The sequence below is a fragment of the Oncorhynchus masou genome, chromosome 6 (genome assembly GCF_036934945.1).
Source record: "Oncorhynchus masou masou isolate Uvic2021 chromosome 6, UVic_Omas_1.1, whole genome shotgun sequence".
Classification (NCBI taxonomy): domain Eukaryota; kingdom Metazoa; phylum Chordata; class Actinopteri; order Salmoniformes; family Salmonidae; genus Oncorhynchus; species Oncorhynchus masou.
The window spans coordinates 74,977,324-74,989,932 of NC_088217.1; the positions used below are offsets into that span (position 1 = coordinate 74,977,324).

The window sequence follows — 12,609 nt, forward strand, 5'->3', positions numbered from 1 at the left end:
TGTCTCCCTCTGTCTCTCTCTCTAAAGTGAATATTTATTTCTCATAGCTATGTAGCTGACATTACTGTGAGCTGCATCCAAGACCCAAAACAGTGTGTCACTGGGAAAACATTTTCCTCTCTCCTCTCCCTTTCTCCTCCTCTGAAGGCCAGCCTCTCTGTGTCGTCTATCAGCCTGGTGTGTCTAGAGCTAGCCACAGGGTCAGAACAGAGCAGAGAAAGGCATCTACCCCATCTACTCCTCTTTCTCTCATTCTCTCACTCACAATACTCACAAATCTCTCTTCCTTTCTCCCCCTTTTACCTCCCAGTCATACAATAGACTTCCCCTGTACGCTCCTGCCCAGAAGAAAGAACAGGGGGATACGGTTTCCACAACAATGGAAATTCAATCAGGAAATGGAGAGGAGTTGGAGGTGGTGAGTGGCGAGTCATTAGCGAACTCGGGCTCCGTTTCCTCCTCGCTGTATCTCTCTGTCCCTCAGGCAGACGGCACGGACGACCAAGTACTCCGGGAGGACCTCCAGGCTGCCAAGACCATTGAGAGGTTTGACATCCCTCTGAGTAACTTGAAGAGGATGTTTGAGAAGCCCCCAGGAGCAGCCAACACTGTAAGTACATTTCTTTTCTTATTATGCAGTACAACTTTATGTGAATTGAATGTTTAAGCCAAACAGTGCCCTTACTTGCTGTGGCCCAAAGCACTCTGTCCATGGACTGTTTGGGAGGGAACCAACTGATGGGCAATTATGTGCTACATTTACTGTGAGAAACTGAATAAAACTTTAGTGGAAAGTTAAAAAAGTACGTTTAGTGAAGTAGGTTCATTGGAGATTTTGACACAGTTGTAATGCCTCTATCTGTCTCCTAGTTTCTGAGAGACGGGAAGCAGAGTATCAGTGTAGATAGAGGGAGGTCTGGTGACCAATGGAATCACACTTTTTAAAAAACATCAGCTCTGCTGCTTGTTTTTGTGTTCTTGTTGCGTCTCTCACTTAATTCCATAATTACGTCTATTCTAGTTTCAGGGTGGTTATGTGGGATCCTCTGAAAGACGTCCGTGTGATCACTGACAAATAGAAAACCCCTGGTGCAGCACCTGGTTTCAGTATTTTGGCCCCTCTTTTTTATTGCATTTGGTTTTTACACAGTTAGAAAATGTACTATTTACTAAGATGGTTGAAATGTCAAGATGGAACAAGATGACAAGGGATAGAAAGTATGTTTCAAAGAGCAGTGGATACCACATCAAGGGGTTAGGAGTATTGTTACCAAGAGCAGTGGATACCACGGTCTAGGGGTTAGGAGTATTGTTACCAAGAGCAGTGGATACCACGGTCTAGGGGTTAGGAGTATTGTTACCAAGAGCAGTGGATACCACGGTCTAGGGGTTAGGAGTATTGTTACCAAGAGCAGTGGATACCACGGTCTAGGGGTTAGGAGTATTGTTACAAAGAGCAGCGGATACCACATCTAGGGGTTAGGAGTATTGTTACCAAGAGCAGTGGATACCATGGATACCACGGTCTAGGGGTTAGGAGTATTGTTACCAAGAGCAGTGGATACCACGGTCTAGGGGTTAGGAGTATTGTTACAAAGAGCAGCGGATACCACATCTAGGGGTTAGGAGTATTGTTACCAAGAGCAGTGGATACCACGGTCTAGGGGTTAGGAGTATTGTTACAAAGAGCAGTGGATACCACGGTCTAGGGGTTAGGAGTATTGTTACAAAGAGCAGCGTATACCACATCTAGGGGTTAGGAGTATTGTTACCAAGAGCAGTGGATACCACATCTAGGGGTTAGGAGTATTGTTACAAAGAGCAGTGGATACCACGTTCTAGGGGTTAGGAGTATTGTTACCAAGAGCAGTGGATACCACATCTAGGGGTTAGGAGTATTGTTACCAAGAGCAGTGGATACCACGGTCTAGGGGTTAGGAGTATTGTTACAAAGAGCAGTGGATACCACGGTCTAGGGGTTAGGAGTATTGTTACAAAGAGCAGCGGATACCACATCTAGGGGTTAGGAGTATTGTTACCAAGAGCAGTGGATACCACATCTAGGGGTTAGGAGTATTGTTACCAGTGGATACCACGTTCTAGGGGTTAGGATTGTTACCAAGAGCAGTGGATACCACATCTAGGGGTTAGGAGTATTGTTACCAAGAGCAGTGGATACCACGGTCTAGGGGTTAGGAGTATTGTTACAAAGAGCAGTGGATACCACGGTCTAGGGGTTAGGAGTATTGTTACAAAGAGCAGTGGATACCACGGTCTAGGGGTTAGGAGTATTGTTACAAAGAGCAGTGGATACCACGGTCTAGGGGTTCGGAGTATTGTTACAAAGAGCAGTGGATACCACGGTCTAGGGGTTAGGAGTATTGTTTCAAAGCCAGAGAATATGATTCAGCCTTTGGCAAAGGGTTTACCCAAAGTTTGTTGACTCTGGTAAAAGTGCTTACGTCTTCTTTTTTCACTGAAGTCGAGGGCGAATGACTCACCACCTGGTTTTCCATCACATTACAGCTGGCTGCACTCAGAGGAACATCTAAGACACTTGGAAGCAAAGTGGGTCATTTTTGGGCAAACCATCCCACCGCCAAATGTCTACCGTGGAGTAACGAATGGTCTATCTGACCTAGTTATTCTCTTAGTTGGTTTTAACACCGTCATGATGTCCAACCATATTCTTCCCAAATCTGGCCGTGATGTGTTCGTAATGCCAAAGATCCACCGCAGATTCGATCGGTTTAATCAAAAACTATAATACAAATATTATTACAATATCCTTAGTGAATCTATAAGCTACCAGCAGATGGTATGAAGAGCACAGCAAAAGTGAAAGAAATGAGTGAAGTCTCCCCATTAGCTGCACAGAGAGATCTGTATTGATCTCTAGTCCATCCTCCTGTCTATGGAGTGGAGCCTAAATACACAACTGATGTTTCTTAGCCCCGGCCATGGCATTACTGTCCTCTTGAGAGTTGTAAAGGGAACTTAGTCATGCTGCAAACAAAGTAGATGACCATGTCTCAGTGTCAACCACCTGAAAGCAGCTTTAGTTATTTATAAACTAGATCAATACACTGACAGTGTTTATTGGCTTATTCAGATGTCCGTTAGCTTTTGACGAAGCAGCAGCTACTCTTCCTGGAGTCCACACGAAACACAGCACATGACGAGTAACCAAGCACATGGTACACTGATAGACAAGAGCAGTCACACAAATATAGAGTGCAACGGTGTACAACTGAAGAATAACGCGTGTGTGGATTGTGTTCGAGTGTGTCTGTGTGTGTGTCATTTCACAGTCGCTATTTTGCATTCAGACGTTGTTTAATCCATTTTTTAAAGGTCATCTTCCTGTTTCTTGGAGTAATTGGATCATGCCTCTGTATGATACTGCGTGTTGTCGGGAATTGGTTTTGAACTTGGGGAATGTGAAGAGACCCCTGGTGGCATGTCTTGTGAGGTATGTATGGCTGTCTGTGCTGAATGTTATTGGATTATACAGACAATCTGGAATTTTCATTACAGTAATACTTCTCATAAAAATAAAAAGACAAGCAGTCCATCTCTCATCAACCCTCAACCAGGAAAGACTATCATGGATGTTGTTGATGCTAGTTCTGTATGTGCAGTTAAGGGTGAGGCGTGCTGCTCTGTTTTGAACTAGCTGCATCTTTTCTTGGTCTTTCTTTGCTGCGTTTGACCATATTATGGGACAGTAAATCAAGAAGGGACAAGACCAGAGCTTGAACAACTTGTACAGTTGATTTTTGTGTCAAAAGCGCAGAACATATTTTCAGAACAGACATACCCCTCCCCATCTTCACAGCACATTTTTCAATATGACTTGACCATGATAATTGACCATCCAATGATATACAGATGAAGTCGGAAGTTTACATACACCTTAACCAAAATACATTTAAACTCAGTTTTTCACAATTCCTGACATTTAATCCAAGTAAAAATTCCCTGTTTCAGGTTAGTCAGTTAGGATCACCACTTTATTTTAAGAATGTGAAATGTCAGAATAATAGTAGAGAGAATTATTTATTTCAGATTTTATTTCTTTCATCACATTCCCAGTGGGTCAGAAGTTCACATACACTCAATTAGTATTTGGTAGCATTGCCTTTAAATGGTTTAACTTGGGTCTATCATTTCTGGTAGCCTTCCACAAGCTTCCCACAATAAGTTGGGTGAATTTTGGCCCATTCTTCCTGACAGAGCTGGTGTATCTGAGTCAGGTTTGTGGGCCTCTTTGCTCACACATGCTTTTTCAGTTCTGCCCAAAGATTTTCTATAGGATTGAGGTCAAGGCTTTGTGATGGCCACTCTAATACCTTGACTTTGTTGTCCTTAATCCATTTTGCCACAACTTTGGAAGTATGCTTGGGGTCATTGTCCATTTGGAAGAACAATTTGCGACCAGGTGTCACGACTTCTACCGAAGTCGTTGCCTCTCCTTGTTCGGGCGGTGCTCGGCATTCGACGTCACTGGTCTTCTAGCCATCATTGATCCTTTTTTCATTTTCCATTGGTTTTGTCTTGTCTTCCCACACACCTGTTTTCAATCCCATTCATTACCTGTTGTGTATATAACCCTCTGTTTCCCCTCATGTCTTTGTCAGAGATTGTTTTATTGTCAGTGTAGTGTGTTTGTTGTATAGGTGCGCGTCGGGTCCTTGTACCCATGTTTGTTTGTTATGTACTTTTAGTGTTATGGAGCATACTCCGTGGACTTTATTAAAAGACTCCATTTTACACTCCATTTGACTCTCCTGCGCCTGACTTCCCTGCCACCTATTACACCTATGCATGACACCAGGCTTTAAATTCCTGACTGATGTCTTGAGATGTTGCTTCAATATATCCACATAATTTACTCCCTCACGATGCCATCTATTTTGTGAAGTGCACCAGTCCCTCATGCAGCAAAGCACCCCCACAACATAATGCTGCCACCCCCGTGCTTTAAGGTTGGGATGGTGTTCTTCGGTTTGCAAGCCTCCCCCTTCTTCCTTCAAACATAACAATGGTCATTATGGCCAAACAGTTCTATTTTTGTTTCATCAGACCAGAGGATATTTCTACAAAAAGTACAAGCTGTCCCCATGTGCAGTTGCAAACCGTAGTCTGGCTTTTTTATGGTGCTTTTGGAGCAATGGCTTCTTCCTTGCTGAGCGGCCTTTCAGGTTATGTCGATATAGCACTTGTTTTACTGTGAATATAGATATTTTTGTACCTGTTTCCTCCAGCATCTTCACAAGGTCCTTTGCTGTTGTTCTGTGATTGATTTGCACTTTTCACACCAAAGTACATTCATATCTAGGAAACAGAAAGCGTCTCCTTCCTGAGCGGAATGACAGCTGCGTGGTCCCATGGTGTTTATACTGCCGTGCTATTGTTTGTACAGATGAATGTGGTACCTTCAGGCGTTTTGAAATTGCTGAATGAACCAGACTTGTGGAGGTCTACAATTTTTTTCTAAGGTCTTGGCTGATTTTTGATTTTCCCATGATGTCAAGCAAAGAAGCACTGAAGGTAGGCCTTGAAATACATCCACAGATACACCTCCAATTGACTCAAATGATGTCAATTAGCCAATCAGAAGCTTCTAAAGCCATGACATTCTTTTCGGGAATTTTCCAAGCTGTTTAAAGGCACAGTCAACTTAGTGTATGTAAACTTCTGACCCACTGGAATTGTGATACAGTGAATTATAAGTGAAATAATCTGTCTGTAAACAATTGTTGGAAAAATTATTTGTGTCATGCATGAAGTAGATGTCCTAACCGACTTGCCAAAACTATAGTTGTTAACAAGAAATTTGTGAAGTGGTTGAAAAATGAGTTTTAATGTCTCCAACCTAAGTGTATGTAAACTTCCAACTTGCTCAATGGTCACACACTTAATGCATAACTCCATTTGAGGTTTGGGTCTTAGATTCTTTCTTTTTTTTACCAAATACAATACTTTTAGTTTTAGATGTATTTAAGAACTGTGTATTATTAATCACCCATTCTGATACTGATTAACTTCTTATTGATCTATTCAGTGAGCTCACTGGCTTTGATTGCTTAGTTGTGGGACTCATAGTAGCTCTGACTAGTCCATAACTAGGTCCTAGAGTTGTTCCTGACCATATAGCCTTAACTTAAACAAAGTTGTTCCTCGTTAGCTCATGGTCAGGGAAAACTCTGAGCCCTACTCATAATAAACATACAGTTGTCCCAACTCTGTAGGTTTTAGAGGTCTTGAGGCGGCAGCACAGCTGCAGTATGGTGTCTCTAGCCTGCCGACTGTGGGTTGAAACCTGTAGGTGGCACATGCTGTCTGTGCAGTGCAGTGCCATGCACAGACGACGGGGCTTATTCCACACCGTGCTATTTAAGACCTATTCCTGGGGTTGTATGGTTAAGCTGCATTTTAAAAATAACCCTGTAATTGGTATGTCGGCTGTGGCTGACAGCGCGGGAGTGGAGGGCCTTTAGGTACTGCCAGCCTGCCTCAGATCAGATGGGAGCGCAGGCAGAGTGGAGATGTGGATCTATAGAGAACTGGATCATGTCTGTCGTAGTCAGAGTTCTGGACTGGGTCATGCTGTCTGTCTGTCTTCTTATGTGGTTCTGTGGGTTCTGGTGTTGCTTCAGATCACAAAGAGGAAGGTGAAGTCAGCTGAACTGATTTGTAGTTTAACTACAAGAGCAGAAGTGTACCAAAACGAAATAGTTAGGGGTTTGTTTTATTGAAAGTTTTTTCTTTGTGATGGGGTTGTTGTTTTTTGTGAGGGTTTTTATCTTTACTGTTCTTTAATTAGTACTTATGTGTGAAAGGAAATGTGAGAGGTTTCTCAGATGACTGTACCGTAGTTTACTGCGACCACAACACTGAACCACTGATGTCAAAGGTCCAAAAGATGCAATCTTTCACAGACATTCTTTGGCTCAGAACAACTGGCCATGTCTCAAATACACAGTAAAAACTTCATCTGGTACTGAGTGAAATGTAGTATTTTAGGGAAAGTTAAGCCTTGTTAAGTATATTTAGACGAGTGTGGCGAGACAGAGTGGAACGAAGCCATAATAAACCAAACACATCCTGATAGGAACTGAGTTTGGCTATTCCCCAATGGACCTTGTCCTATTATACATTTAGGAGACATTTGCTTCAAAGATTAATTATTGTATTCCCTTGACATGAGCTGACTGACAATCATGACAAGACTGAGACAATGTAGGTTAGGCTAACAGATGCTCTTATACAGAATGACTTACAGGAGCAATTAGGTTTAGGTGCTTTGCTCAAGGGCACATCAACAGATTTTTCACCTAGTCAGCTCAGGGACTTGAACCAGCAACTTTTTGGTTACTGGCTCAACGCTCTTAACTGCCAGGCTACCTGCCGCACCCAAACCCCATACGATGGTAGTTTATCTACTGTACCGTTGTGATATACTAACGCTGAACTGCTTGTATTTCTGTAGGGATCCAATATGACGACTCTCAATCCTTCTTCTACTGCATCATTCAAGTCAAGGAAAGGGGGGTAAAGAGTTACTTTTACTCTACGACATCCATTTGGAATTCATCCTTTATTTTGCATGACCAAAATTCGCAAAGAAACCGATCTTTCTGTCATTATCTTGAATCTTTAATTTTGAGAACACGGATACTTGTCACTGTTTAATTCTTCCTTTGAATCTGACCTTTCTATTTGACACTTGATTCTTAATGAATGATAATCCAATTTGCCGTTTCCTTTCAATTTCCTCTGCAGAAGATTTCATTCCCGTTTTTAATTTTCGTTCTGGGTTGCCCATGGTGTTAAAGTGCTTTTTTATTCCTCCAAACAGATGAATTCTGTCCCCTTTTGGGGCAAGGTGACCTGAGAAACAATAAAGCGGAATATTAATATTTGATTAATACCCCTTTAGAACATTTAATTAAAGGAGACCTTGAATGAAGCACAATCATCTGGCTGTTAATTTGTCTCTGTTTCACTCTGGTTTCTAATAACATTCTCAGCCACACATTATTCACAGGCAACAGGAAGGTCATCTTCTTATCTCTGATTTAGTCGTCTAACAAAAGCCTGTGTCAGTTCAACACAGGGCCAGTGTTCACAGATCACAGAAGAAAAGGTGTGCAGCTCACTATAAAACATGACTCTGTCTCTTGCCTTATCTGTAGGGTTGTAAATGCAAATGTCAGCTTTGGTGGGATGTTTTATTATTTATACAGTGGAATGCCTGGGATGTCATTGAGAGGTTAGTCATAACAATGGAGGATGGATCATCACCGGGTGGCTGTATAAGTAGTGCCAAAACTTCACTGATTCCACTGTTGAGGAGGACAGGCATGTTTCCATTATCCACAGATGTGGAGTGATGCAATAGTTTATGTTCGGAGCAAAGAGTTCCTTTTTTTGCTCGAGTGGACTCGCTGACTAGCCGACCCCCTTCTGTTTCTGTTTATGACAGTGGAATCAGATGTCGTTACCAGTTCCAACCAGAGGGGGGCAATCAAATGTCTGGGAGTCACATCAATTAGTCCTGCTCTAACAGTGCAGCAAAAATGTCAAATAATAATCAAAAACAATAAATCACAAATGTCAGAACGAATCCAGTTAACAACCCACATAACACGGTATCAGTAATCCAAATGCAATCTAAAGCAATCCATAAAAGTTGCATACCAAAACAGGTAGGACTATAATGAAGAAACCAAAGTCATACAGCATGTATCACTCCACAGAGATAGGATCTGTGTCACCACACCATGCCACAGAGATAGGATCTGTGTCACCACACCATGCCACAGAGATAGAATCTATGTCACCAAACCATGGCACAGAGATAGGATCTATGTCACCAAACCATGGCACAGAGATAGGATCTATGTCACCACACCATGCCACAGAGATAGGATCTATGTCACCAAACCATGGCACAGAGATAGGATCTATGTCACCAAACCATGGCACAGAGATAGGATCTATGTCACCAAACCATGGCACAGAGATAGGATCTATGTCACCAAACCATGGCACAGAGATAGGATCTATGTCACCAAACCATGGCACATCCTATGTCATTGTCCTGTTATTTCACCAGGGATTTAATCTCGGTTAGTTTGTTTTTGAAGGTCCTAGGGGTTCTCTGAGATCGATAGCCCACTCCCCATCCTCACTTCATGGGACATCCAGACTCTAAATATACAGCCCACTGTGACCTATGAAGCTTGATGTCATGGGTGGTTTAAATGTGACATATCCTGAAGTCCAGTTGGACGCTTAAATGTGAGGCGTCTGCACACATTCAGATGGTGGCACGTGCGGGTGGGAATGTACATGGGAGCTTGGGTTGATCTTCACAGCTTGAGTAGCTACTTCTCTTTATTTAACTAGGCAAGCCAGTTAAGAACACATTTTTATTTACAATGACGGCCTACCGCGGACAACTGCACACCACCCCAATGGGACTCCCAATCATGGTGATACAGCCTGGAATTGAACCAGGGTCTGTAGTGACACCTCTAGCACTGCAATGCTGTGTCTTAGACCACCACGCCACTTGGGTGAATGATTATTTTTCATTTTTATGGAGGCTTTGAACATTGCTTAATGTGTCCCATATGCATCATTTTCAGTTAGGTAACTTGACACTTGACACGACATTATGTGTATGCTTGTGTGTTTTATTTTGGGGTTAGTCAATTGTGTTTACTGTCGTTTCATTGGCTGCCCTGGTTGACAGGAAGTGGTATTTGGCAAACAGGTTTGAGAGCCTCTTTTAAAGCTCCAAATGGTTAACGTTATGTTGACATTGAGGCTACAGTTTACTCACACCCAAATCAAACCCCCTTCATTCTGACCCATTCTTCCAGCCCTCTCTTGTCCAGCCCGGCCCGGCCCAAAGTGTCTCAACGGCTCACTCGTAAGATTCCATTAGCTCTATGAGAGACTTCCACCTCGTCTCAGTTTCACTGATTCAAATAATTTAATGAAGTCCCGGCTATATGAGTCCAACCACATGGCCCACTGACAAAGGAGCGGGTCTCTGAGCGCTAGACATTCCAATTATTACCAGCACTTATCTGTTGTATAGTTAAACCAATGGCCAGGCCAGGTCGTCACCTGGCTTTCCTTTTCTAACGACTTGCCCTAAAACAGGTTCTATTCTAAATACTGTATGGGTGGGGAATTTGATTGGGGGCTTTCCCTTTCTAAAGCATTCATCTTGTACTTATCTGTTATGTGCAGATGAGCATTCCTTTCCTATCGTTCACCAGTCATCTTCATTATCGTCATAATCCATCTTCACCACCAGCATGATTCTGTGTTTCAGGGCCCTTTTCTTTTTTACAGCGGTATTATGATGACACCCAGAACGGCACCGGAGCGTGCACGCTAACGGGTTACCACACGAACCACAGGGCTTACAGTTTAATCATTTATGTAGATATTGCTCTGAGACAAAGACAGCACTATAATTCATAACGTCCCCTCACTCAGACCTGGCTGCTACTGTGACGGTTGCCATGGCGAAATAGATTCAAATGTTGTTGATTTTTTCAAACCCGTTAAAGCTTTATTTATAAGTTACTGGATGACGAACGGTATTCGGGGTGACGGATTAATCATTAACAGCAGCACCGTTGCTCAAACTGAGAACACACTCGCAGCTAGTTTATTTTGCTTCCACCTGTCTATATCCATGTAAACAAAGATAGACTAGGCCTATATCCATGTAAACAATGATAGACTAGGCCTATATCCCCAGAACATTGGATTGGCATTGATGAACAAGGGGCCCCTGATTCAGCTTATGTCCAAAGTCACTGTCTGGAAATGGAGAAGGTTCTGGATATCCCGGTTTAGATCCGCCACTCGTACGTATAAATAGTGTCGGATGGAGTTGGTGTTTGGCAGCGCTCAGTAAACATTAGGAGCCAGAGGAGCCTGATGAAAGGGAGTGAAACATGATTTGCATTCATTACGCATAGGCCCAGTGGGAAGAGACAGAGAGAATGTCCTAGTCAGAGAGAGAGAGAGAGAGACAGAGAGAGAGAGAGAGAGAGAGAGAGAGAGAGAGAGAGAGAGAGAGAGAGAGCGAGAGAGAGAGATGTTGGTTCTCGGGACTTAACAAGCAGGTCACTGTACTTCATAAACAAGTCCCATCTACGGTGAAGCATGACGAGCACATTTCAGAACCACACTATTTTTTCATGTTGACTCTCTGTAGTTCCAACTCGCTATGTCTCTATACCTCTCTCTCAGAAATGTTCAGTGAAAAAAATGATCATGCATGTTATATCAACATTGACAACCTTTTCAGAGTACGTCCTACACCTTCCATAAATCAAGTACAAAGTAGCCTACACTCAGAGGAGTGTTACATCATCACTAACCCACCACTGTAGCTGGGGCTTTTCTGGATTTGATGTACTGTGTTGTGATGAGTGTGATAGAGTGAGAGGTGTTACCAACAATAAAGCCTGGTGCCTAGAATAGTCCTCTCCACCCATACAACATATGACACTTCTGCAGCCTGTCTGTCTGGCCGTCTGGCCATCTGGCACACAGTACTGGTTAGCTCCTCTGTGTGTGTCAGCTGGCCCAGCGAGACAGAGGCTCCTAATCATCTCAAACCTGCTTGGAGACGCCACAGCCAAGCTGGGCCCACTCCGTCACAACACTCTCTCTCTCTCTACTCAGCCTCTCTCTTTCTCTCCGCTATGTGCCTGTCTGTATGTATCCTCTCTCACTCTCTGTTTTTGCTCTCTTGCTCCCTTTCTGTCTCTCTCTCTCTCTGTATCCCTCTCTCTACCTCTCAATTCAATTCAAATGGCTTTATTGGTATGGGAAACATATGTTTACAGTGTCAAAGCAAGTTAAATAGACAATAAACAGAAATTGAATAAACAATCAGAAATGAACAGTAAACATTAGGCTCATAAAAGCTTCAAAGGAACAGAGACATCTCATATTATGGCTATGTACAGTGTTATAACAATTAGATAATAGTTCAAGCACAAAAGGGAAAATAAATGAACAAACACCATTGTAAATACAACCCATATTTATGTTTTTCACTGGTTGCCCTTTTCTTGTGGCAACAGGTCACAAAACGGCACACTGTCGTATTTCACCCAATAGATATGGGAGTTTTTTTCAAAATTGGATTTGTTTTGAAATTCTTTGTGGATCTGTGTAATCTGAGATACATATGTGTCTCATACATCCTAATTGGGATGTCGAATTTTATGTTCCTTTCGATGGTGTAGAAGGCCCTTCTTGCCTCTCAGACTGTTCACAGCTTTGTGGAAGTTACCTGTGGTGCTGATGTTTAGGCCGAGGTACGCATCATGTTTTGTGTGCTCTAGGTTAACAGAGTCTAGATGAAATTTGTATTTGTGGTCCTGGCAACTGGACCTTTTTTGGAACACCATTATTTTTTGTCTTACTCAGATTAACTGTCAGGGCCCGGGTCTGGCAGAATCTGTGCAGAAGATGTAGGTGCTGCTGTAGGCCCTCCTTGGTTGGGGACAGAAGCACCAGATCATCAGCAAACAGTAGACATTTGACTTCAGATTCTAT

At 42.7% G+C, this 12,609-nt stretch overlaps 1 protein-coding gene across 1 annotated transcript in view; it reads left to right on the forward strand.

Moving 5' to 3' along the window:
• Positions 1-32: 32 nt before the first annotated feature.
• Positions 33-12,609, forward strand: part of LOC135542622 (xin actin-binding repeat-containing protein 2-like) — a 51,879-nt gene continuing 39,302 nt past the window's right edge. The window contains exon 1 of the mRNA XM_064969728.1: positions 33-610. Coding sequence (XP_064825800.1) covers positions 380-610 — 231 coding nt within the window. The 5' untranslated portion in view covers positions 33-379. The remainder of the gene's footprint in view (positions 611-12,609) is intronic.